The sequence below is a fragment of the Podarcis cretensis genome (assembly GCF_951804945.1).
Source record: "Podarcis cretensis genome assembly, chromosome: 4".
Classification (NCBI taxonomy): domain Eukaryota; kingdom Metazoa; phylum Chordata; class Lepidosauria; order Squamata; family Lacertidae; genus Podarcis; species Podarcis cretensis.
The window spans coordinates 78802505-78830425 of record NC_137173.1 but is presented as its reverse complement, the minus strand read 5'-3'; the positions used below and the strand labels follow the sequence as shown (position 1 = coordinate 78830425).

The 27921-nt window shown below is 43.2% G+C and overlaps 1 protein-coding gene and 1 long non-coding RNA gene across 5 annotated transcripts in view; one reads left to right on the top strand and one right to left on the bottom strand.

The window, feature by feature from the left end:
• NCK2 (NCK adaptor protein 2) overlaps nucleotides 1–27921 on the bottom strand; it is an 84694-nt gene that overhangs the window by 13691 nt on the left and 43082 nt on the right. For 3 of the 4 annotated variants that reach the window (XM_079972926.1, XM_079972927.1, XM_079972928.1), the window contains one exon: nucleotides 15693–15934. In XM_079972926.1, coding sequence (XP_079829052.1) covers nucleotides 15693–15918 — 226 coding nt within the window. In that variant the 5' untranslated portion in view covers nucleotides 15919–15934. Of the gene's footprint in view, nucleotides 1–15692; nucleotides 15935–16177; nucleotides 16583–27921 lie in introns of those variants that run through there. The other variant, XM_079972929.1, reaches the window with a different exon arrangement.
• Nucleotides 19339–20707, top strand: LOC307215354. The gene is made up of 2 exons (XR_013838477.1): nucleotides 19339–19858; nucleotides 20239–20707. It is a non-coding gene; the product is annotated as an uncharacterized lncRNA (long non-coding RNA).

Genomic DNA, 27921 nt, shown 5'->3' with positions numbered 1-27921 from the left:
AGCCTAAAAGTCAGTGGCCATGCAAGCTGGCAAAGTGACAGCAAAGAAACCAAGCTATTGTGGTGTGTGATACAATTGCAGGAAAACAGTACTTCAGTCTGCAGTAGAAGCTGGCCACGGTCTGATCTATGATGAAAACTTCCCGACCGCCACTGAACAATGTCTTGTGTATCAACATACACAGCACTATTAAAAGGAACCAGAGATGGTAACTGGAGAGATATTACTATCAAGAGAATGGGTAGTAATTGGACAAAGTACATATCTCAGGTTAATGACCTCATTATTTCCGCATTCAGTGGCAGTGACTAAGCCATTTTCCACTTCAATGTACACTTCTAGCAATTAAGATTTCCAAATATTTATAACAAGTCCCTTCTAACAACAGTGAGAGAGTGCAATTAACATCAGGAACCAGCCTAAACCAACAACAAAAACCCATGAACCAATTTCAACAAAACAAGGCACTTGATATGTTCCAGTAACTAACAATTCAATAGTGAAATAATGCTTGAATTGAAGATTGCAACCTACCTTCTATTAAATGCCTCGACATCTGCAAACATTTGACCACTGTGAGAACTACGGTACTTTTAAAACTTTTCAACATGGAAGAGAAGGAAGGAAACTCACTGCTTGTAAAGATTTGTGCAATACTAGCAAAATGTTCAATGTTATGACAAGCAGAGCAAGAGTTAAGAACCAGAGGCCTAGCATACAGCAAGGACCATGGTGGGATTCTGGTCAGCTCTGATGGGACCACATACTGTCATGGAAGGGAATGCAGCCCATGACCATGTTTGCTTCTGTATTACAAATAAAAGGTCAACATTTAACTGAACTGGGAGCAGATGCATTCAATAAAAATTCATGAAAGCTTGTAACAAATTATGTTTCTTAGTACTGAATCTTCTTACGAATAAAGTTTCAAATACATTACAATACTGGTTCAGAATTTGGCATTCAGGAGTCATAATATCTGAAATGGGTTGCTGTCAGGAGCACCATTCAAAATTTGCCAGGTGCATTTTGCACCTGGCTATCAGCCACTTGTAACCAAGTGAAGATGCCCGGGTGCCATGATGTGCCTGACATCTCCACCATCTGGAGATACATGCCTAGGGATCCTTGGATCTTGACTGTTTTCACACACTAGCAACACATCCAGTAGAATTCTATCCATGGTATTTTATCTGCCCAATCAGAACGAATTTCAGGAACCAAAAAGTTGTACTGAAAAATAGGACTTTTGAGCCGTCTGGTCCCCAAATGGCAGCTAGTCATTCAGTTTTGGCGACCGTAACCCTGGTTTAAGGAGCCATTTGGCACCTAGCTTATATATCGGAGTTTCTAACACTGGTCGAGAGTCAGTGCCTCCTGATCAATTACCCCCAAAAACAAACAAACAAACAAACACATCTCAGCAGCACTGACTTAGCTGGCAACATTCAGTGCTATGAAGAAATCTGTACTGTTCATTCCATATATTTTGGCAGAAGATAAAGATACCTGTTTCTGCAGACTTCTGCCATTTTCTAATTATAGTTTGCAACACTCGATTTGCAACGAAAGCAGGTTTATACCAAGCCTTCACATGTTTTTGCACATTCACAGGCTCTGCTGATTAGTTACTTCATTTCAGCAATTTAAACTCTTGGTATTCTCTGGATGAAGGAACAGAAATGCTGAAAGCAGTGGCTCTTCTGTTAACCTATCTGTTATATAGGAGAAAGGCTGGCCAGCTGTTTTATTATCGAGTCATAGTTTTGGGTCATACAAGTCGGTACTGTCAGTTAATTGCAAAAGTTATTTGCCGAATATGGTGATTAGGAATAGACTTTCCCCAAATGCAATTCAATACGTAAAATTCCAAAAAGAAACAGCTGAAAGGAAATCAGTAAAAGGTACTTTATACTTGGGCACCCAGCAACAAAACCGGCTCAAGGAACACCCCAATTTGCAAACTTGGTCCATGAGAAGTGCACAGCCATCACAAACAGATGGAATACCATCTCTCTGAATCTGTGAACTGTTTACCCACAGAAACTCCATGTTGTTAGACCTGAGTTTCCCATTACTGACCATCATCCAGTTTTGTTTTGTTTTTTACAAAGCCCAGACTTCCAGCACTTCACCTAATTCTGATGTCAGCCAAACCCCCACATCTCTGAAAGTACAAATGACAAGTGGAGGGTACCCCACAGCAGAAGCGACAAGCAGGGAATGAAGCAAAAAAAATCCCTACTGGAAACAGCCCTGCAAGTTAAGAATGGAACAACTATATCACCATGCCCCAAACTTCCAAATCACAGAGCCAATTCAGAAACTTATAATCACTAGATGGTATGGTATCAAAAGCCACAGCTGGACCACAGTCCCCCATCCCTTTCCCAGCATTGTCCAGCCATTAGGGGAAGGGGTGGGGAACTGTTTTAAGGCAGAAAGCTGTTCGGGGAGGGGGACACATTTCAGTAATTGGCAAGGCTGGCTCCAAACACGAAATGCTATTTTCCGCAGAAACAAAGCCCTATATTTAATTCTTAGTAACTCCACTCAAGTTTCACCTTCCCTTTTCTCCACAGATTTCTTTTAAAACTAAGTTTGGGTGATGGGTCCCCCCCCCCGCAGTTGGCGGCACTTTCGCAATCCTGACAGGATTAAAGACAAATATAAACTCCATATTCCACGAAGCAACGTGTAACGTGCAGCTGAACTGCAAGCCCTGCTTTAGAAATGTTCAAAGCCTCCAATTCTGCAAATGCAATTGTATCCAGAAAAAAGTGCATGCTTGCAGCTGAAAAGTGCATGGATGGTTTTTGCATATCTCTTGCTGAGGTATTTCCCATCTTTGGGGTAGCAAATAAAGTGTTATATGCTGACAATATTTTAACCAGAGTGATTCTACTTCTCAGGAGTATAATTCCTCCGATGTATGGAAGTGAGAGCTGTACCATAAAGAAGGCTGATCGCCGAAGAATTGATGCTTTTGAATTATGGTGCTGGAGGAGACTCTTGAGAGTCCCATGGACTGCAAGAAGATCAAACATATCCATTCTGAAGGAAATTAGCCCTGGGTGCTCACTGGAAGGACAGATCGTGAAGCTGAGGTTCCAATACTTTGGCCCACTCATTAGAAGAGAAGACTCCCTGGAAAAGACCCTGATGTTGGGAAAGATGGAGAGCACAAGGAGAAGGGGACGACAGAAGACAAGATGGTTGGACAGTGTTCTTGAAGCTACCAGCATGAGTTTGACCAAACTGCGGGAGGCAGTGGAAGACAGGAGTGCCTGGCGTGCTCTGGTCCATGGGGTCACGAAGAGTCGGACATGGCTAAACGACAACATAATTCCTCCCTCCCCTCAGAAAAAAAGTGGGCCAGTTGGCTCATACAGCTTTTGTGGCAAAACATCAACTACTTAATGGAACAGTTGTGAAATTGGCAGTTTCTGTTTTGCTCCCTTGTTAGAAACATGTATAAACCAGGCTTTCATACCAGTCACTTACTTGCAACACTAAGTCTACAGTCCTACCCACCCTTGCCACTGGTATACTTCTGAGTAGACATGGACACAATTATGCTCTAAGTTTCCTTGAAGACATAGACAGAAGTTACTGGACAGAACAGCTTTTCTATGCCATTTGGAAAAGTAAATGTCACTGCTATTTGGTTGACAATAGAAATGGTCATAATTTGAACGATAAGAAGCAGAACACATCACCTATTGTGTCCTATTTTTAACAGTTGATATCAGGAGTCGTCTTTTTGTCTCTGGTTAATGCTTTTACAGGGGAAAGTAGGGAATGACTCAAAGGGCATTTAATCTCTTTAAAGGCACAAGATGTCAATGGAATAGGTAAGTATGTCCAATTGTTATTCTTAAAGAAAACCCCACCTTCAGTATCATCTTCAACTCTGCAAGGAGTAAAGGGCAAATAATACACAGACAGAATCAGGCTGAATTCTCCAGTTTGTTTTGTCCCATGAAACCTATTTGAAACAGGCTGCAATTGACAGGACTCTTTTTTTGAAGGGGGAGAGGAAGCAAAATCGCTCCCACTAAGGAACTGGGATTACCAAGTTTAGCTCCCATTTCAAGAAGTGGTGCTCTGCATGTGGTAGCAAATCTTGTTTATCATGCCCAAAATAAAGTAGCCTGGGTTCCATAGACAGAGAAGCCAAATGGCCCAATATTTCTCTGCTGCAGAAGAAATTTTCTCTCTTTTCTCCCCCTGAAATAGACATATCTTCCAGCAACCACTCCTTCATTCTATATTCTCCCCATGTTTGAAGGCATTTTGCTAGCTTTGTTAAAAAAAATAATCGGGAACAATTGTCCTAGGCTTGCTTGAATTACTAGGCTTACTTTATTATACTATTTTAGACAAACAAAAATTAAAATGGAAAGAGAACTTGTGGTGCGTGAGGGAGAGCAGTTTCAATAGCCAGACCACTATTCTGAGCTTAGATGCGGAAAGAGAGAATTACCTTATGTAACCTCAGTCAGGGAAAAGTCACTTAGAAATTCTTCAAAAAGCTGTTTGCATATGGTATTCAGTATTTGACAGTTTATCATGCTCCATAAATAGAATTGCGTGTTTTATATCAGGCAACCATAACTTCCAAAAATGTCATCATTAACTACCATACAGAGCGATCGAGAGACTGGCATGCTTAATCATCTCTTTATTATTTTCTGCAGGGCTTTTACTGCATCTGGTTGTAGGAGGCACAGGGACACACACACAAGAAACAAAAGCTGGAACAGGCAGAGGAGAAGTCCCAGATTTAACATGTTGCTATCTGTGTAAATCAGGCTGATTTAATGTCATATCACAACTTCGTTGATCTAAAAGCAGATTCCCGCCTCACCTTCCATCGTTCACATAGAAGCTACAACACCACATTTAATGTTGGGCCCCCCCAAGTCTAGAGCAGATGATGTTTTGGGATAAAGTTTGCTGTTGGATGATAAGACAGATGGATAGATAACAAACTTTATAATTAAAGATCCTTAAGGCTTTGATTGACTGTGATGGCTGTCACTGTTTACAGATATTACATTAGCCATTTTGATTTAACAAACCTGAAAACAATTTCATTGTTCATTAAAAACTTTTTTGAAAAAGCCTGCTCCAAAGGTCTTATCTTACTACACTAGGGATTATATAGCTATATCTGAAATTTCATGCATATCAGTTAATATCTTGAGCCTCCTCCACAAAAATAGCTGTTTACTTGGCCGTTTTCCTATGTCGTGAAGGCTGAAATTTCAATTCAGTGGAGCAGGGTGAATAACTTTTGTGTGCTTTTAGAGCAAGATTATTCACTTTCCTGCCTTTACTTATGACTTTACTGATTTTTTTATTGTTAGCTATCCAACAAAACCCCACACATATTCCCAGTTTTAGACTGACAGAATCATGCTATTTCCAAGTGTCAGGGACTCAGCGGAAGCGCAGGGAGGAGAGGAGATGGAGAGCGAGGGGGAGCAATCCGAGGGCAGCGTAGGAGAGGATGACAGCAGCCCGATAGATTCTGTGAGCCTCTCCAGCGAATCGGAAGATTCACAGAAGGGGGCGCCGATGGGCAGGGCAAGGGGGGACCCAAAGGGGACACCCCAGAAACAAGGGGCCAGCGGGGACTCCCAGAGCAGCAGTTGGAAATCAGGACCAGCTTCCCCACCAGAGCGTAGTGGGGGGGAGGAGTCCCAGGTATCAGAGCCCACATATTCACCACCAGCGAGAGAAGATGAGTCAGGGGTGGCCATGCCTCCATCGGAGAGCGAGGGAACGGTCAAGAGGAAAGTTGCAGGCTGGGCGCGCGCGCCAAGTTCAAATGTACAGGCGAGCGGCACAGAAGGTAGCCTGGATAGGGAACCAGGTCCTAAAGCCCGCCGGAAGGAGGGGGAAGAATCATCAGGGTCAGCGTCAGAGGAGTCCAGAAAAGATGAAACCCTAGCGGGCAGGAGGGCCCAGAGGAGAAAGGAACTTAGGAAGAGGTGGAGCAAAGCGAGAGTCTTAAACTGGTGTGGAAGGGGAGGAGACTCAGACGGGACTTCGCCGGTCTAGGCTTTAGACGTAGAGCTGCGCGCTGCGGCTTTGAAATGGAAACTAAACCTCAATAAAGACTTTTGTACATAACTACAGCCTGGCGTTGGTCCTCTGTGAGCTGGGACCTAGAGGCAGCTCTGACACCAAGTAACTAATTTCTTAATATTTCAATAATTTAAATTTTGAAGTTATTGCAAATCCAGTTTTACAATTTTTAAAAAAAGAAAAATTCATTTTTGGTTCAGAAAGCAAAAGAACTTCATTTTAATTATTAAACGTTTTGAATAATGTCTATGTTTTAAACTTCATACAGCAGTAGCAGTTCCCACACTACGACAACCTGCCACACTTTGCTCCTACCTTAGAAGCAGCTTGATGTACGTAAACACAAAACTTTTTTAGTGAATTGACTGTTAAATAAAAATTACTCATTTCAAACCTTACTGGGAATTTCCCCCTTTCACCCATTTGCTCCTGTTCTTGGTTCCCAGGGAGAAAGATGGCAACGTAAAGATCACTAGGAAATGAGGGAGTCTGAGGGAGTGGAAGGGGATTGTGTAGGTGCTGAAACGGGTCTTGTGCATAGTCAAGTGTCATATATTCCCACTGGCTGATAGATCTGTTATGGTGATGGAGTGCATCTAGTAGAGCAATCATGGCTTCAGCAAGGCACTCCAAAACGCCTCTGCCTCTGTAGCAAAGCAGCTCTCTTGGCGATGCACCACCCAAAAGCAGCATCTGACTGCCTCGTAGCTGTGTCCATCTGTTCACCAAAGACTTGTACTGACATGCCTCATGCACCAGGCTGAAACTTGTCTGTCCTGAAATCTGTGCTCAGCTTCACATTTGTCCAGCTCATAAAAAGAGCTCTGACTGCCCTATTTCCTGCGTCTGCGGCAACATTTGCTAAGTTCTTCGTGATCTGTACACAATCACAGTCTTCTTCCTGTTCCTCAGCCTTGCTGTCCTCTGTGCATTGGTTAATGGCACCTCTTCTAGGACTAACTCATGTTGCTGTGTGTGATTCTTGCCTTATAAGTGTGGGGGAAGGGTGAGAAGGGAATTGTTAGAACTCTCTTTTCTCATGAGTTGGGTGCGAAGTTATGCTGGGAGAGTAAAGTTCAGTTGGGCTTAAGGGGGATAGGAACACACTGGCAGTGGGTGTGTTGCCTCTTTGCTTGAAGTGGAGCCGGCAAGACCAGACGTTTCCTGAACAGCGGCATCAGCTATAGTGACCATTTCTTTCCTCTACTCGCGGCCTGAGAGCCAATTTGTAGGGAAGGCCTTAGTGAGTCACATGTTCCTGGGGCAGCTGGAGTCTGGTCTGGATATAGTCACGGTACTGATCTGGGTCTATTCCACCGATGTTGGTCAGACACACCGATGCCAAAAACCACAATATAGAGGACCACCCCAGGTTCCACTCCCAAGTGCTTGTGAGTGGTGACCTTCTTCCAAACATTCATTTTCTTCTAACAGTAGGTGGCACTGCAGTGGCAACTCCACGGGCACATCTCCTTGTTGAGCCAGGCAGAAATTATATATCTTGGTGAGACCAATGTTCTAGTCCCTCTGCATGTGTGGTAAGATTCAGAGGTCAATGAACACTGAGTGCTCTTCAGATGACCAGAATTCTGCTCTTATTCTCTAGGATGCCATCTGCTGAGAGCCATGGACTCTCATGATGGCACATCTGCTGGTTCCTTTTTTGCCAGGGAGATGATATTATATCTCCCTAGGAAACACAGGCCTGCTAGCACTCCAACTGGAGAACAGCCTTTACCAAAGGTGTCATCGGTTTTGAAGATGCTCAAACTCAGGACGAAAGGGAGAAACGTGCTAAGAAGAAGAGGAGTTTGGATTTGATATCCCGCTTTATCACTACCCGAAGGAGTCTCAAAGCGGCTAACATTCTCCTTTCCCTTCCTCCCCCACAACAAACACTCTATGAGGTGAGTGAGGCCGAGAGACTTCAGAGAAGCATGACTGGCCCAAGGTCACCCAGCAGCTGCATGTGGAGGAGCAGAGACGCAAACCCGGTTCTCCAGATTATGAGTCTACCGCTCTTAACCACTGCACCACACTGGCTAAGACAAAGGCACATCTGGCAAATCCTCACCGTGATCAACTCCCACCCGGAAACCTACGTCCCTACTGTGGAAGGAAGTGTAGATCCAGAATTGGTCTCCACAGTCACTTACGGACTCACTGTTAAAGCTGTGTTTATGGAAGACAATCTTACTCGGCTACAAGTGATTGCCAAAGAAGGATTGTATCATTATCATCATCACCATCATTTATATCGCACCTATTTTGCTAAAAACATGGTGTACATGGTTATCCCCTTCCTCATTTAATCTCTGCAACAACCCTGTGAGGCAGGGTTGAGAGGCAGGGGCTGAGCTGAAAGGTTTTCACTCTAATTCTACTATGGGTCTGGCAACCCCATATCTAAAAGTATATACAGGACTGCACATGTTCCGCATTTTTAAAACTTTCTCAGTTTTATCCATGTGAATGCCTGATTTTATTTCTTCCAGATGACTGCACATATAAATTGTTGCTACCATTTAATAAGGTTAAGTTGGAATATCATTATATCCTGTTCATTAAACTTCATTGCTTTGCTATTTATCCCGCTACGGATGTTAGTAAGAAGTAGTGAGCTATGCCTGCTTTAAGTTTTCCTCTCCTTGGCAGCATAGCACCTGCAACGCAAAGCTGTTTCTTGTGAGGATGGGGAGGTAGAAGAGTGGGGTGGGAAAGAGCTCCTTGCCAATCAGAGTTAGGAGGAAGTTCTTCAGGCAAAGCACCACTGAAAGTCTTAGACTTGAGCGTGATTTTTGTTTCTACACTGTTCTTGCAGCCATGCTGACGACATGCCATATTAGGACACGCCACAGTTCACAGACCAACAACAAACCATAGTCAATGGTTTGCATGATGAGACAAACCACAGTTGGGTAAAAACCAGCTGTGTGAACCAGCTCAAAATCTTCATTCTGATATCACTCCATTTGACAATTGCTTACTAGAGAGTTGTGTAATCTATGCTTATCCTTTCCCGAGATAGAACTCGATAAATACATGCGTGTGAATCAGCAGCTGATAGCTTATGATGCAGCAGTGTCATTAAAGACTATTGAAGAGAGAGCCTTCTCTGTGGCAGCCCCGAAATTGTGCACTTCCCTCCTCCTCACAGAGGTGTGCTTGGCATCAACATTACGCAGTTTCCACCACAAGCTCTTTACCCGGGCTTTGACAGCATATCAATAGATAGGACCCACCCTACTCTTGTGAGTAATTCACTTCCAATTGTTTTAGCTCCATAAAGCTGGGTTAGCTCAGTTGGTGGAGCATGAGACTCTTACTCTCAGGGTTGTGGGTTTGAGCCCCACATTGGCCAAAGAGATTCCTAGATTGCATGGGATTGGACTAGATGACCCATATGGTCCCGTCCAATTCTACAATTCTATGATATTGTAATTTAAGCAACTGTAACACTCCATCTTTGGACCCCGAAGTAAATGGTGGGCCTGTTGTTGTTGTTGTTATGCCTGAGCTAATGTCAGAGGATGTACAATCTCAGGCTTCTTGACTACTGAAGGTTAGGAACAAATTTTAGAAATAAGCAAATGAATTACTGCATGCTGTACCTATTGACTGATATCTATCCATGCATGCATGCAATTTAATAATGCCAGTATCTAGTGATGACATCCAGTGTGAAGCAGCTCTCAAAATCAATTGGAAAACAAGAATCCCGATTTATTTCTGTACCTGAAACCAGATATCAGAACCGTTTCTTCTGGACACCTTGGAAACTGGCCCACAAAAACCAATTGACCAATAAAAATAAATGGGTGGTTTTGAACTGAAAAGGCTAATAAACTGTGTACAAAATGGAGGACCCTCAAATTTAAGGCTGTAGGCTCAAGAGTTATTTGTAAACATTTGGTCACAATCCTATTAACTCCAGACAGAATGGCCATGCAAACGGAGACTTAAAAAGAGGTGAGAGCACATAACAGGATAAAAAAGCCCTATAGCTTAGTGAAAGTCCTCAGATAACGAAGCCAACATCTGAACAAATGCTACATTTCCTTTGGTGGTGAAATGGGGAGGGGCGCCACCTGAGGCATCCTGGCTGCTAACAAAAGCACGTTGCTTCAAAAAAGGAAATAACTGACAGTTTCCAGCAAACTTTCAAACAAACAGGAAGCTAAGTGAAAAAAGAAAAAAGAAAAAAAAACCAAGCAACAGGCATGAGGCATATTTACGGTAGCTTCAAACAATCATAAAACTGTAAATACAAGAACTGCAAATATCTGTGCTACCAAATCCAAATATTGCTGAAATAATCGCCATACTCAGTGTATTGGTGCATTTAAGTGCTGTTAAAAGGCAGTGTTTCAGGTACGGTTAATTGTTGTATTTTACTGTCACAACATCTGACAAAACCTACGGTCAAGATTTTAGAGTGCAGAAAGCCAGGAGCAATCTTCACCGACACTATCTATCTTTCAAAATTCATATCAAGCAATTGTCATTCATGCCCTCATGAACTCAAGGCTATAAATATATTTTGAGCAAGGCTGAAGGTAGTGATAAATGTGGTGGGCCTTCTAACCAGAGAGGTCATTGCGAGCACACAGTATTGGCATGCTGAAACTCTGGCTTCCAGGCACAATTCATGAAACTTAGATTTGACCTATAAAGCATTTAGACCTAAATGGCAAGTGCACATAAAGAGGAACTTTCCATGGCTGACCTACCCATTACAGAATTCGCTGCCCTAGAAGCTAAACCTATCTTGAATGTGGCTGAGCTGGAGGGAGACAGTGAAGTGGGCAGGAACACAGGTCAACGGATGGAGCCTTGTCATTTTTATCATTCCTTGTGTCTTGCTGCCCTTCTTCACATTTCTTAAAGACGCAAATACATGTGATCCATTAGGATCTCCATTAAAAAAACAAAAACAACCCAAATAATTTATTAAGAACCAAATAAGACCTTAACATGGTAGGGACTGCAGGAAGCGATTAAACCTTCCCTCACTTCGTGCTCTTCCTTCTGCTAGCCTAGCTATTAACTGGCATGGAGGGCAGGTGGGGAAGAAGACTGGCATCCTTTGCCAGTGCCAATCCAATTCAGGGACCAAGCAGCCATTATTCTTTTTAAAAAGAAAAAGAAAACAGTGTAGATCCTAATCATGGATCTCCCATCACATATACAGTGGTGCCCCGCAAGACGAACGCCTCGCAAGACGGAAAACCTGCTAGACGAAAGGGTTTTCTGTTTTGGAGGCGCTTCGCAAAACGAATTTCCCTATGGGCTTGCTTCGCAAGACGAAATGTCCTGTGAGTTTTTCCGACTTTTTTTCCCTTCCGACTTTTTTTCCCTTCCCCCCTTTTTCTAAGCCGCTAAGCCACTTATCAGCTGATCCGCTAAGGCGATAAGCCGCTAAAAGCCGCTAATAGAGCTAATCCACTAAGCTGTCAATGGGCTTGCTTCGCAAGACGAAAAAACCGCTAGACGAAGAGAATTGCGGAACGGATTCTTTTTGTCTTGCGAGGCACCACTGTATTAGGTAAAGGTAAAGAACCATTAGGTCCAGTCGTGGCTGACTCTGGGGTTGCGGTGCTCATCTCGCTTTATTGGCCGAGGGAACCGGCGTACAGCTTTCAGGTCATGTGGCCAGCATGACTAAGCCGCTTCTGGCGAACCAGAGCGGCGCACAGAAACGCCGTTAACCTTCCCACCGGAGCGGTACCTATTTATATACTTGCACTTTGACGTGCTTTCGAACTGCCAGGTTGGCAGGAGCAGGGACCGAGCAACGGGAGCTCACCTGTCGCGGGGATTCGAACTGCCGACCTTCTGATCGGCAAGTCCTAGGCTCTGTGGTTTAACCCACAGTGCCACCGCATCCCATTACATTTATTAAAGGTAAAGGTAAAGGTACCCCTGCCCGTACGGGCCAGTCTTGACAGACTCTGGGGTTGGTGCGCCCATCTCACTCAAGAGGCCGGGGGCCAGCGCTGTCCGGAGACACTTCCGGGTCACGTGGCCAGCGTGACAAAGCTGCATCTGGCGAGCCAGCGCAGCACACGGAAACGCTGTTTACCTTCCCGCCAGTAAGCGGTCCCTATTTATCTACTTGCACCCGGGGGTGCTTTCGAACTGCTAGGTTGGCAGGCGCTGGGACCGAGCAGCGGGAGCGCACCCCGCCGCGGGGATTCGAACCGCCGACCTTCCGATCGGCAAGCCCTAGGCGCTGAGGCTTTTACCCACAGCGCCACCTGCGTCCCTCATTACATTTATTAAGATAAGGTAAAAGTTCACTTTTTATTTTTTTGAAATTATCATTCCGAATTCATTGAAAAAAGACATCTAAAATTGATGAAGCCATGGTTTATAAATAATTTGTACGTTGCTTGGATGAATACACAGTACTCTTTTTGGTGCTATATATTATCAGTTTACATACACATGCTTTGGTGAGCATTGGGATAAATGTGCCTTTTATTTATTTTTTTGGCCAAATTTTCAGGAAATGAACTGAGAGTGAAAAAGGAAAAGAAGCTATGCTGCTATAAAGAGGTAAACAAATCTTCGCTATTGGGCAAATGCTGTTAATTCTGGCATTTGCTCGGTTTTTCTGTTTAAACAACTATCAGCAACCACAATCAAAACACCAAACAGCACAATGTGTTCTGTTACATCAGCATCTAATTATACATCAGAACCATGTGTCTGAAGCCTTACTGCCTTCAAAGGTATACAGCCTCATTTTCATTAAATGGAACATGAAGTCAAGACCTTTGATTGACAAGGCACTAATCACACTTCACGCAAGACACTCTAACCTAAAAAAACACGTCTCTGTTCTGATACAAATTCACACTCGGTTGCACATCTACAATGGAGTTCTCACCCAGGCCCTGCTGGACTGTGTGAGTGAGCATTTTGAAGTGGGCAGGATATGTATCCCCATTCCAGATTAATAGTTACCTACTACTAGGGCTAGACAGGGGCTAGATGAGGGTTGGGCTGTGGGTTAAACCACAGAGCCTAGGACTTGCCGATTAGAAGTTCAGCGATTCGAATCCCCGCGACAGGGTGAGCTCCCGTTGCTCGGTCCCTGCTCCTGCCAACCTAGCAGTTCAAAAGCACGTCAAAGTGCAAGTAGATAAATAGGTACCGCTCAGGAAGGTAAATGGCGTTTCCGTGCGCTGCTCTGGTTCGCCAGAAGCGGCCTAGTCAAACTGGCGACATGACCCGGAAGCTGTAGGCCGGCTCCCTCGGCCAATAAAGCGAGATGAGCGCCGCAACCCCAGAGTCGGCCACGAGTGGACCTAATGGTCAGGGATCCCTTTACCTTTACTTTACTTTGCTAGGGCTAGAGATGGATCATGATGTGGTTTTTGTCTCACTATCAACAGGCAAAATTAAGCTGGTTCACTGAAATACCAGGCAGGGGCATGGGGGTTGGGAATGATATCTTAACTGGTAAAAACTCTTGCTTTGTGTCATCAAAAGGACACTTTTTAAACATATATTTTTATTGGTAGATGCTGGGGCATGGTGAATTCTTACAAGGAAGATAGGGGCACCATCTTTACAAGATCGTACGCACATGAACGTTGATGGCTGGCTGGTGAAGGACCCTGTGTGAGAGGCAGGGAAGGGAAGATTTCCTAAGGTGAGGGGGCTGGGAGAAGAAAGAAAAGCTCCCAGGTGAGAGGATCCACCCACTTCTCAGTGAGAAAAGTACTGAGATCTACCTTTGAGTGAGGGCCTTCTATTTTCTTTGTTCATCTTTGTTTTTGCTTTCAATTTAGATTAGTTTTTTTTTAATTGTATTGTATGATGAAAAGATTCACTTAAATTTATTGGGGGAACTAGGAAAACTTATTATCATTACCCCAGCATCATTATCCTGTCTACTTTTCCATTCTGCCAATCACAGCCAATTATGTGAAATGGAAGTGGAGGAACACGGCAAAATGGTATCAGGAAACTGTGTAAGTTTGGCAACTCAGTCTAGCACATTTACAGCAAGCAATGAGTTGCATCATAAATAAGAAATCCCACATGAGAGAAAGACTATGTGCTTCTGGTACATATTCGCAAATAATCACATGAAATGCACCACCTCTCCCACCACAGATTTGCATTTCTGCTCACTCATGTAAAGATAAAAAATTAGGTCTCCAGTAGGCAGTAACTGAATTCGGCAAAGGACAAAACATAGCAGCAACTAAATGGTAGTAATAAATATAGAAACATGGAGGGGAAGGAACACACAAACAAAAGGTATGATGGGATTATAAAAGACAGGGAAACAGGCATCACTTAGAGGAGTGATTTTCAACCAGGGTGCCGTGAAGGGTGGTCAGAGGTGCTGCAAGAAACACTGGCACCTGCACCCCTTTCCTTCCATCCCTCTTCTGATGCCCTCTTATGTCTCCTCTCAACTAAGGTTGTGGGGAGAAGTTCAGAGACCAGGGGTGGCAGCAGCGGCTGCCCAGAGGGTTCTCAAGGAGATGAGGCTGAGGAAACACTCCACAAGGGAGGGTGTTCAAAAAAGGGTGAGGGGCTGCCAGCTTTGCAGGCAAGGGGTGACATAACTGGGCTCCTGAGCCCCACAGGGGTGCCGCAGAATGTAGTTGGTCAAGGGAATCGTGGACTCCAAAAAGGTTGAAAACCTCTGACTCAGAGACACAATATTTATCCTCAAAGTACAAAGCAAGAACTGCTCGGCTTCTTTGATGATCACATAAAATTGAGCAAATGCCACTTTTGGTTAAAGTAGAACAAAAAGCGTAACATGAGAATTTTAAGGAAAGAAATTCCCAATGTAGCAATTGGAGGATAAATGGAGATCATTCAACTCTTGCCATCATTTTGGTACAAGACTAGAGAAAATTCAGCATGCTATAAAACAAAGGAGCCCACAGGCTGCACCACACGGAGGTAGCTGGGGAAGAGATAGAGTGGTATTCAAGGCAGTTCAACTCAGAGTAGACTCACTGAATGTAATGAGCACACCTAAGATAGAATAGACCCACAGACATTAATGGGCCCCAAGTATAACTTAGTCCAATACCACTCAAAAGTTTCAGACGAGTCTAACAAATTGAAAGTTACCATGAAAACAGGATCACCAGTCATTCTTCTTTAATCAGTGAAGTCCCCATGAGAAATTAAAAAATAAAGGCCATTAAGAGATAAAAGCTTTTGTAAATTTCACAACTGCCCACGTGCACGACTCGACACAAGTATACCAACAAAAAACACAATCCAAAGTGTTGGCGCTACCAGTACACTTGACATACTTTAAAGTCTTTGTTTTTGTAGGGGAAAACAGGGAGTGTGGTGTGTGCATTCTTACAAAAATCTGATAAACAGATTAAGGACAAAAGAAAAATTTCTCTCTACTTGCATTTCCTCTTGATAATACAAAAATAGCTTCTTACAAAAACAAATTCTCTGCTGCTTAAAATTATGAGCTCCGAATTAAGAGCAAATATCCACACTCCTTTTCATATGCAATGCTGACATGATGTTCGCCCTACAGGCGTTTTAACATAATTGGTTTCTGAAAAGAATTAATGCAAGACTCCAAAAGGACTTACCCAATGTGTCTTTCAGATTTTTAACCAAGGAACCCTTCTTCAAGCTGTTCTTCCTCTCAACATAATTTGATGGCACATATCCTGTTTTGTTGGCTGCGTTTCTTACCCTCCACCATGTTTTGGAATCATCTAACAGCCAGAGGCGTTCATTCTTCTTTATGTCAAGTTCTTGGTCCTGTTGTGCAGTGTAATCCCACTTTGCTATAACAATAACTTCTTCTGTCATCTTTCATGGAGTCCCTCTGTCATGAAACAAATACATTCATTGAAAAACTGCACATACTTCTTCGTTTCACCATTGAAGATTGAAAACATAGAGCAAACTTTAAAAAGTAAGAACATCCTTGCAGAGCAAAAACGCTACGTTTCTGATGCAGCACTAAACCACATTCCTGTAGAATAGGTCCAGATCAGCCCCTCACCCTTTTTCTGATCCACTTCCAACAAGTTTGTGCGCATGTGGCACAGTCTAAGCCGAAATTTACCTTGCCACCACACAGGCTGACTACTTAATGATCCTGCCTCAAGGTTTTGCATCACACTGCATCCAATTTGTTGGGCTGCAATTCACTTCAGGTGCTGGAAATGTAGTTTCATTTTAGGGGAGAAGAGATTATAAGCTTCAGGAGGATGTGAAGATTAGAATCAAGACAATGAGATGCAGAGTGAAAGGAAATACAACTTAAGAACGGCAAAAGCAGTCATTTTTGTTTTAATGGAACTCCCATAATATACTACTTGAAACCTAACCTGAACAATGAGTGTGGATGAAATATTTTGCTGAACTTCTCTAATATGATTGCCCATCCTTGACTGTCCACTGCTTGAATGAACCTGTTGTCATTCTTGGGTAAGTTTTAATCGGTTGCTAATGTTCCCTTTTAAAACAATACAAAGACTTAAAATGCTCCAGAATTACTATCCTGATCCAAAATCCAAAATTTTGTTTGTCAAAATTTGGGGGGGGGGGAGAAAACAAAGTAATAATCATCAATAAATAATAATAAAAATGTGCACCCCATCCCTGAGACCATTCCATTGTAACTATCCAGCCTCCCAAAATTTCAAAACCTCTTGCGATGGTTTGACCCCTTTCCGTTTCAACAGTACAAATTCTACAAACACACTCCATATCTCCTCAAAATCATTTCTCCTGCATATTCCCCATTTACCTTAATGGTACATGTTAATTTATCATTAATAGCTATATCCCACACCTCTTTATACCATTCTTCCATTTTATATTCACCTTGCCCCTTCCACTTCCTAGGTATAATAATTCGTGCAGCTGTCAGTAAATCTGTGAGCAAGTCCTTCATAGCCTGTAAACCTTCCGCCCCATCGTAAATTGATAATAGTGCAACCTCTGGACTTTTGGTCAGCTTTAACCCAGTGATTTCTTTTGTTTGTTTTCCTTCATCTGAGAAGGAACACATAAATCACAAGAGCTGAGAGTGCTAATGAGAACATAGAAATCCCCATCCCATTCATGTTACAATTGGTTTTCCCCAGCTAGGATAGCTCATTACAATTTCTTTATTATACAGCTAGTCAGCATGTAGAACCTTTGACCCTCGCCCTCTCTCAGAATTCTGCACTCCTAATCGTCTACCGAAAAAACAATGCAAAACATTTCTGCAACCTGAATTGGGCTTTCAAAATGAGATGATGCAACTCAACGCAAGGGCTGATAAGATCTCCAAAAGAGCCCCAAAGAAACAAATACTAACTGCTACTAGAAGAACATATGGCAAAGAAAGAGGAAACAAGAGGCAGGTAAAGATGGGGAGGTGTTTGGAGCAAAGAAATTGATTTAAGGATTAGTGTTTAGGATATTGTTCGTAGGCTATAAAAGATCATAGCAAGAGGCATATGACTATAACACACACCCCTGCACACACTTTCTTTTCATGCAGACAGTCGTTCATGTTGGTTCATTAGGGGATAAATCCAAATGCAACTGTAACATGCCTTTATTAGGACCAGATAAAACATCCAAGTAGCAGGTATGGTTCATCTTTGGAAGAAAATAACCTTCTACCGCCCATGATGGTACGTTGTTTGTGGGGAAATCAACAGGCCCGCTAACCACCAGATCACATCACACAATTGGCTTCTGTTGACTCTATGCACCTAAAATTAATATCCAGTTTCGCTTATAGTCCTTTTGCTCTGTCTTGCAATGTACTATTGCTGTGTAATAAATGCAAGAGGAAGATCTAAGTAACTGTGGGGTCATTCCACGTCATGTCAACACCGTCATGTCACCCACCATCTTGGATTTGGGTTGAAGGAACCCCCCCTAATTCCCCCCCTCTATCTCATCCTCTTATTGAGCTCCGTGTAAAATTTCAAAGAGATCTGATCATTGGTTATGGAGGGGGTGGGAATGTACATGTGCCGAGGGTCTCAAGAGGGACAGACAATGCAGATTTCATGAAATTTTGAAGTGCTATAAAATTAAAACCGTTTAAGATAGAGGAAAAAACTGTAAGGGGGTTTCTTTCAACCATAAGGGAAGGGTGTACACCAAGTTTAATCAAAATCCGAGATGGTGGGTGACAAAACCCTTGTTTTTTGCATTGATTTGATGTGGAATGACCCTGTGACTTATCTTTTCAAAAGCAGAACAGATGTACTCAGCTCGCCTCTGCCTTATACAGGTTTTGGTGCCTCTCAGTATTTTGTTGCTACAGTAATGGTCTGTAAGTCTGCAAGCACCTCCTCAATAAAATCTTAATGTATTAACAAATTGCAGAAATGGGCTCCCCAAAACGCCTACCGACATCAGCCGGCCCCCCCATTCCTGCTTTCCTGACAAAAAGTTTTAATGGCCTCGGTAACACCTTGCATTTCAATATAGCAGCAATAAAACTATCTGCTCAGTGAAGGAATGGATTGCAGAACAGCAGACAAAACAGCTGTAGTCTAGCTAAAATGACTGTTCTAGTTTTTAGGGTTTCTTCCATGGGAGTTATGCAGAGCTAACACACAGTAATCATAAAATAGTCAAACCACAGGTCAATAAAATGACCTGGCCACAGGGAGATTACAATTGTGCCTGCCCTGGATCCTCTTACTGTCAATACACATTTAGATTAATTTAAATTATTCTGAACATGGGAAGCTGAAATTCTCCCATTAACAACTACACTGTCAGCATGAACAGTTGCTAGGCTGTCCCCTGTAAGGGGATCCACTCACACAACCAAAACCAAAACCATTTTGCGTATTTTAAAACAAAACTTTTTAAAAAGAAAACAAGTTGCAATGTAACATAGCACTCTCAGCTGAACCAAGGACACATAATTGTTAACCACATTTGGTCACTGCCAGAATTTTGTGATGGGACACAGGTGGCGCTGTGGTCTAAACCACAGAGCCTAGGGCTTGCCGATCAGAAGGTCGGCGGTTTGAATCCCCACAATGGGGTGAGACCCATTTCTCAGTCCCTGCTCCTGCCAACCTAGCACTTCGAAAGCAGGTCAAAGTGCAAGTAGATAAATAGGTACCGCTCCGGCGGGACAGTAAACAGCGTTTCCGTGCGCTGCTCTGGTTTGCCAGAAGCGACTTAGTCATGCTGGCCACATGACCCGGAAGCTGTACGCCGGCTCCCTCAGCCAATAAAGTGAGATGAGCACCACAACCCCAGAGTCAGTCACGACTGGACCTAATGGTCAGGGGCACCTTTACCTTTAGAATTCGGTGATGGGAAGTGCCTAGTCTCCAACATTATTCTCAGCTTTGAAGGTGCTTGCAGAATCAATCCACAAGCTCCTTTTTTGTGTGGCTCCATACTATTGCTGTGCCACCACATTATGGACCAAACATATCTGTGGACATATTCCCTTTGACCTGATCTAGCAGAGATCCTGATTTGAACAAGCAAGAGTGTAGTGCAGAAACACAGAGACTATATACTACATGGATGGTAAAGCAATTATTAATGCTTTGCTGCTGTTACAGCAAAGTGACTGGGCAAAATCATATAATTGTAGAGTTGAAAGAGATCCTGAGGATCATTTGAGTCCAACTCTCTGCAATACAGGAATATGCAGTTGTTCCCTTACAGGAATCAAACCTACAAGGATAAGGTCCCAAATTTCCAAGTGATGCTAGTATTATTCATTTCTGGAAAAGGCACTCGGCTTTGAATGTCTACTTAGGCATAAAGGTAAAGGTAAAGGTACCCCTGCCCGTACGGGCCAGTCTTGACAGACTCTGGGGTTGTGCGCCCATCTCACTTAAGAGGCCAGGGGCCAGCGCTGTCCGGAGACACTTCCGGGTCACGTGGCCAGCGTGACATCGCTGCTCTGGCCAGAGCCAGAGCCGCACACGGAAACGCCGTTTACCTTCCCGCTGGTAAGCGGTCCCTATTTATCTGCTTGCACCCGGAGGTGCTTTCGAACTGCTAGGTTGGCAGGCGCTGGGACCGAGCAGCGGGAGCGCACCCCGCCGCAGGGATTCGAACCGCCAACCTTTCGATCTGCAAGCCCTAGGCGCTGAGGCTTTAACCCACAGCGCCACCTGCGTCCCATCTACTTAGGCATATCAGCACATAATTATTATTTTTTAAGTTAAAGGCACAGTTGTTAATTTATGCAAAAACAGGCCAACTCCCACCATGACTTGGTGAAACATGCCACTAGCTCCCTCTTAACAGAATTTCAAATATGGATGTTCCCACCGCATAGGACTGAGCAATTTGTGAAACAAGTTTTCCACTAAACAGTTTGTTGACCCAGATTAAAGCAGAGCAGGATCTCTTCAAAACCATGGTTTGAACTGTAGCACAGAAATAGGTCAGAAGTCGGCTAGCAGAGTTGGAGGAGCCTAAGTTAAACATCAAGAGACACCTGCAAAAACTCGTCCCTTTTTTCAATGTTGCCCTATAATCCTCTCCACTGGTATAATATGTCTTTTGGCATGCTACCACATCACTATTAAGATACAGCTTTTTGATCTGTTGCTGGAGCAATGGAGGGGGTTACAGCAGAGACAAGAAAATCGAAAGACACACATGCACACAAGCTTTGTGTTCGTGCATATGAACCTGGTATACATTACAAATATTTAGCATCCGATACACTGTAATATCCACCACCATATTAGCAGCAATTTGAATATGGATTTTATGAATATGAACTTCATTTACTCTCTTTTAATGTAAATGCACCGAGAAAGGTCTACAATCGCAACAGATAAAATTTAGACAGGATTATATCCTCCCTCACCTTTACAATTCTTCCACAGTTAGATACTAACTGTGATTCTAAGATTAAAAATTCCCACAAATGTGCCACCCATTTTACAGTAACATGGTTGGACATACCGTGTCAAGTGTCTTAACCCTGTTCACATTGTTCCCCTGAAATGCAGGTGTTGGGTATGTAAAAGCCTGCTCTTTTGTCAAAGTGTGCAATGCAATGCGCACACAGCAAGCAGCCACTCTAACTTACATATCCTTTGTTTACAGGAAACCTCAAGTTATGGGCTACCTCAAAAGCTAAATATGCAGTTTCCTTACAAGACGAAAGAGTGTTGCACACACCACTACTAGCACGGAAGCTGTACATGCACATTGCATATATGTGGTTTTAAAACAGTATTGCAAAATGCATTCTGTACATTATATTGTTCAGCCTTAAATCTGTTGTTAATCATGAAATGATTCATCACAGAATGGATTTTTTTTTTTTTTGGTATTCTGATGTGCGACCAGAGTGAAAGGGGGGGGGGATCTGACCGCAGTACCTTCTTGACCGTATTTTGTCCAGTTTTAACAGAAAAACTAACCAATCCTTATAACAGTTAACATAAACCCAGCTCACACAAACACACGACTGCATCACCAGCTGTCCTTTCCTTGGCCAAAATGCATGGTTTCCGCCCATGAGTTGTAGGACAGCAGCGAGGAATGAACGTTAAAAAGCACTCTGAAAAAATAGGTGTGCTGGAGGTCAATGAGAAGGCAAGACAGATTCCATCAAGATGACAAAAACAAATGTTTTTTTGGAGGCAGTGAAGATGTTTTAAAGCAGTAACAAAAATACACTCCTGTACAATCCAAAACAACAAGAAGCTCCCCTATCCCTTCCAGCTAATTATCTGCAAAATCAACAACATGCCACCTAGAATACACATTGTTCCGGTGCTCTATTTGGAGCATTAACTGTTGATATCAGTCAAATTTAAACCTGAAGTCTCCGGAAATATGCTATTGTTCAAAGAAAGCTTAGAATCACAGAACTGTAGAGTTGGAAGGGACCCTCATCTAGTCCAGCACCTTGCAATGCAGGAATATGCAGCTCTCCCTTACGTGGATCTTACTTGCAATCTTGGTGTTATTAGCACCATGCTCTAACCAAGTGAGCTATCCAGCTGACTTTAGCCTAGAAAAGAATTCTTCTTCTTCTCTGGCAATCACTTGTAGCCGCATAATATTGTCTTCCATGAACACGGTCTTAACTGTGAGTCCATAAGTGACGGTGGAGGCCAATTCTGGATCAAAATGTTTTATGCAAGCTACTTGCAGGTCACGGCTCATGGCCAACTCCCTTTTCTACTTGTTGCACCACTCCTCCTTCAACCCCACTCAACTATACTACCACTTATCCCACTAGTCTCAGCCTACAAGGCCATCCTAGGAGTCTGTTCAAGACAAACCATGCACAGTGCAGATTGGCAGTCTCAAAAGCCCCATCATTCAGCCCGGACACTGAGGTCCAGCGCCGAGGGCCTTCTGGTGGTTCCCTCGCTGCAAGAAGTGAGTTTACAGGGAACCAGGCAGAGGGCCTTCTCAGCAGTGGCACCTGCCCTGTGGAACGCCCTCCCAGCAGATGTCAAGGCAATAAACAACTATTTTACTTTTAAAATACAACTGAAGGCGGACCTGTTTAGGGAAGTTTTTAATGTCTGGCGCTGTATTGTTTTTAATATTCAGTTGGAAGCCACAGAGTGGCTGGAGAAACCCAGCCAGATGGGCGGGGTATAAATAATAAATTATTATTATTATTATTATTATTATTATTATTATTATTATTATTCACATGCAATGTGTTCATTCTCCCAAGTTCTGCCGCTTCCCAAGTCATCCCAAGTTCTAACACTGGCTCAAAGGACAGGTGGGTGAACAAATCGAGAATGCAGCTTCCACAGCGCTACCCTGTATTAAAGGAGGCAGTGTTACAGAAAGTGCACACAGTTCTGTTTCTTGCTACAGGAGCAACATTGCTATGGCATCTGAGTATAACTTGCAGGGAACCTGTTCGGTGCTAAACTACAAAGGCTGTTGTGGCTTTTTAAAAGGAAGAATGCATGAATACTGATTAACCAGATGTTCCTTGTCAAAATTATCACAGCTGGGAGAAAAAAAATGTCACTGATAAATATCAAACTGCCCAAAAAAGCAACCACAAGCACCTAATATATGCTTATGTTCTCAGGCAGGAAAAAACCCTCCTAGAAACTTTGAACCTTTGTATCTTCTGAAGAAACAATGAAATGCCACTTAACAACACACACACAAAAATACTACAAGATACAACTTTATCCCAATTAGAAAAGATGTTTCTATATTTGACTATCTTCAACTTATTTCTGTGGGTGATAATTCAACTAAGTCACGCTGTTGTTCTGGCCAGTAGAATTCTGTATCAATTCATTTTCAGTTTTAATTTAAGAATCTGGTATTAGACTTTAAAGTACTAAGTGTGGGTCTAGGTTATCGAAACAACCACCTGCACCTATATGAACCTGCCTGAGCTTTTAAGGTGCCTGGCTCCCTGTTTAGAGCTGTAATATTGACAAGCATTAAAGGACAAAGCCTTTTCTGTGGTGACCCCATATCCTTGGAATCACCCCCCCCCCCAAAAAAAAAAGAAAATACACATGACATCTTCTTTGTTAGTCTTTAGGAGAGACTTGGAGACTTTTGTTGTTGTTGCTCAAGTCTTATTTTGGGTAATTTTATGGTGCTGTACTTTAATTATAGTTTTTACTGCTGCTGCTGCTATTTTAATTTTGTTTCTGCAAGCAGCTTTGAGACCCAGATGAGGTAGTTTTAAAACAAATAAATGATCCAGAGTTTTTAGTATATAGTTATTTATTACTGACTATGTTGTGAGATGCCATTTAAGGAAAGATAATCTTAAAGCTGGGGAAAAAACCCAACAATGCCCGTCTAGCTAGTAAACATATGAACAAATTTAACAACTGCCATACCCTGACAATTGTAAAAAACCTGTTACTTGTGACCTTGTGTCACTGGAGGAACTGTTGCAGAATGAGACTTTTGAAAATGAGATTCTAAATTACAGTGGAACCTCAGGTTAAGTACTTAATTCGTTCTGGAGGTCCGTACTTAACCTGAAACTGTTCTTAAACTGAAGCACCACTTTAGCTAATGGGGCCTCCTGCTGCTGCTGCTGCATCGCCGCTGCACGATTTCTGTTCTCATCCTGAAGCAAAGTTCTTAACCTGAAGCACTATTTCTGGGTTAGCAGAGTCTGTAACCTGAAGCGTATGTAACCTGAAGTGTATGTAACCCGAGCTACCACTGTAGTTTATACGAAACACTAGAAAAATCCTTCAGGAGTGACCTAGCCAAACCAGGTACCTGTGACTACTGTCCACAGACTTGCCTCTGTAATACCTTACAACTACAATGGAGTCCTACCCTCAGTTCCTGTGTGCCAACAACCTGCTGCTTGAACTGGCTCTTATGGAGCTTGCTAGAGTGCGGCAACCAAGAACAGCTCTTGTTGAGGGGAAACTACTACCCATCTGGGCAGTGATGCCTCTACTACAGCTGCCACATTGACAACACAAAGCAGCAGCCCATCCCTAAACAAAGCATTGTAATGCACGACAAACACGAAAGAGAACGTCAAATGGAGGCCTAGGCAATTGATCTGCCCCTGCACAAAGTACAATTCCGAAGGGAGAAATAGGCAACACCATCAGTATACACGCACCAGTATAAAGAGCCAGAAAAGATTCACAAAAGAACAAATGAGATTCTCCTTCAGTTTATGGTAAGGAAGGATGTAAATGGTGCGGTCAGGACAAGGGATAGTCCTGTTGGAGATGAGTGCAAGCTCTGCCACTGCCAACACCATGGGTAGGCAAACGAAGGCCCAGGGGCTGGATCTGGTCCAATCACCTTCTAAATCCGGCCCATGGACAGTCCCGGAATCAGCATGTTTTTACATGAGTAGAATGTGTCCTTTTATATAAAATGCATCTCTGGGTTATTTGTGGGGCCTGCCTGGTGTTTTTACATGAGTGGGATGTGTGCTTTTATTTAAAATGCATTTCTGGGTTATTTGTGGGGCATAGGAATTCATTCACCCCCCCCCAAAAAAAAATATAGTCCGGCCTACCACAAGGTCTGAGGGACAGCGGACCGGCCCCCAGCTATAAAAGTTTGCTGACCCCTGAACACCCTTCTGTCGTCTCTCCTTCCTGCTTGCCCTCTCCTCCTTTTGGCAGTGGCATCCTCATTATTCCACCCCCATGATTCCTCTCCCCTTGCTTTTAACACCCTCCCCCAAATATTAACAGCAGCTCTGCTAGTTATTTTTCTGTTTTCCGAGTGGGTCCTTCCTCAGTGAGGCATTCTGGGTGAAACAGCCTGCAAAGCGCTTGTAACAACCACCACCACCGATTACTGCAGCAGTAAGAAAAGAGTGCTCCACTTTAAATATATTATTTGAATGTTATTGTGGAGACTGCTGGGAGGAGGAGGAAAAAAAGAGGAATGGGGTTGTTGGCTGCAATGTTGCAGTACAGCCACCTCTCGGAAGTCGAATACCTTGCGAGTCAAACGTTTGGGCTCCCAAACGCCAAAGTGATTGTTCTGGTTTGCAAACATACTTTGGAACCCGAATGTCTGTCGTGGCTTCCAATTGGCTGCAGGAACTTCCTTCAGCCAATCGGAAGCCACGGCTTGGTTCTCGAATGTTTTAGAAATACAGTCGTACCTTGGAAGGTGAAGGCTGAAGATTACTATCTAATATGAAAAGGGAATACAGTATGCTCAACAGGCCTGAGAAAGCCTGCTTGCTTAAGTCCACAGTACGAATGTCTAGCACTAGGAGCAACAGAATTCACACAGCCTTTCTAAGAGCAGGATGGGAAAGGATGGAAAAACGTGTGAGTGTGGCATGTAAAACACAAAACTACTCTGCAAATTTGTAAGAACAGACCAGCAATTTGGAACATGAAAAGCACTGTGATATAGGCTGCCATAGGGCCACCACTACTAATCACCTGCGTGAACGACGTAAATATGAATTCACATTTATCAAAGCAGGGTTACCAAGGAAGCTTATCTAGCTGCAATACCAATAAACAACATTTTCAATTACTTATGTTGCAGTAAAGCAATAATGTGGGAGACAGTAATACACCATTCCAAGGTTATCGCACCCAGGGCTACGCTTCCCATCGTCCCCTTCCAGGTTTGTGAACAACTGTTGACATTCAAGTGCTGAGCAAGGGCACCGTCTAAAAGATTGCAACCACGTGAAATGCATTGGCTTTTTACCATTACATATTGCAGGTAAAGGTAAAGGGACCCCTGACCATTAAGTCCAGTCGCGGCCGGCTCTGGGGTTGTGGCGCTCATTTCGCTTTATTGGCTGAGGGAGCCGGCATTTGTCTGCAGAGAGTTTTTCCAGGTCATGTGGCCAGCATGACTAAGCTGCTTCTGGCGAAACCAGAGCAGCACACGGAAACGCCGTTAACCTTCCTGCCGGAGCGGTACCTATTTATCTACTCGCACTGGCGTGCTTTCAAACTGCTAGGTTGGCAGGAGCTGGGACGGAGCAACGGGAGCTTACCCTGTCGCGGGGATTCGAACTGCCGACCTTCTGATCGGCAAGTCCTACCCTTCCTCCAAATCTCTTCAGATAGGACCCTGTCACTGGGGAATGAATGGGAGGCAGTAGGATACAAAATGAGTGCTGAGCTGGGGGGGGTTCTTTTTGGAGTTTTTCTTTGCATTTTGCGTCTCTTACTTAATTCTGGAGTAGGCGTGTGGGTCTTGGCCTCTTTTTTTGGTTTTGAAGTTGAGGGGACGGATTCCCTGTTTTGGGGGAGGGGGCTTGCACTCATGTTCTCAGGCAAGTTATTTGTTCTCTGGGACCAGATAGGCCCTCCAAGCAGTCATCTTGTTGTGGTTGGAAAACTACCCCGTGCACACTGATTTATGGAGGTGCTTACAACATTTCTGCTGACTTCCAAATATTGCCCACAGTCCCAAAAAGACCCACAAAAGAAGAAGCAGAAGGTATACAGAATAGCGTGGGAGACATGAAAAGCGTGAACTTGTATGAAGATAGCAACGGCTCCTTAGCGTGATGCATGGGAGAGAAGGAGAGATTCTTCTGCTGAGTTTTAAGGGAGCAGGAAGATTTAGATTACGAGAAGGAAAATTTTATTTTCCAGTTCCCCAGTTCCAATGTCTACCCACATCTGTCTACTTTAAATAATGAGCCTTCAGGGCATAAAATTACCTCTTTTACATAAGACTGTAAACTCCTAGGATTGGCTTGTTCCAAAATTAAAAGGTTTTCTCTCTTTCTCTTCTATGTTAAGTATTGGAGTATTTCTTTTTTTTTCTTTCTTGTTATTTATCTTCAGATATTAAACGTTAATTTAAAAAATATTTCAAGAGGTGTCTCTCTCTTAAAGACTACCTGACTTTTAGAAGACATCTGAAGGCAGCCCTTTTTAGGGAAGTTTTTAATGTTTGATTGTTTTATCGTATTTTTAATGTTCTTTTGGGAGCTGCCCGGAGTGGCTGGGGAAACCCAGCCAGATGAGCAGGGTATAAATAATAAATTATTATTATTACTTTAGGCACCCCAACCAGATCCTGAGCAGACCACAAGGGTCATAGGGTAGCCTACTTAATAGATTGGTTCTGCCTTACTCCAAATGTTCCTCACTGCTTTGTGGAGCAATCTGCTGAACAAACCAGGAAACTCCTTCCTTGATCCCTTGGAATTCAGCTTTTAAGAATGCCAATTGTCCTTTCTTCCACATTTCTAGGCAGAGAAAGGCAATGAAGAGCATTTGGCCACAGGTTCCATATAAACAAAAGAAGAGGGTGGAACTGAGAAATAAGAGTTCTGCTTGCAAAAGTACTTCTCCAAAACAGAATCTGTGGCATTTTGGATATTATATAAGAAGAGGGGAAATGAGTGGTGTGTGTGAGATCAAC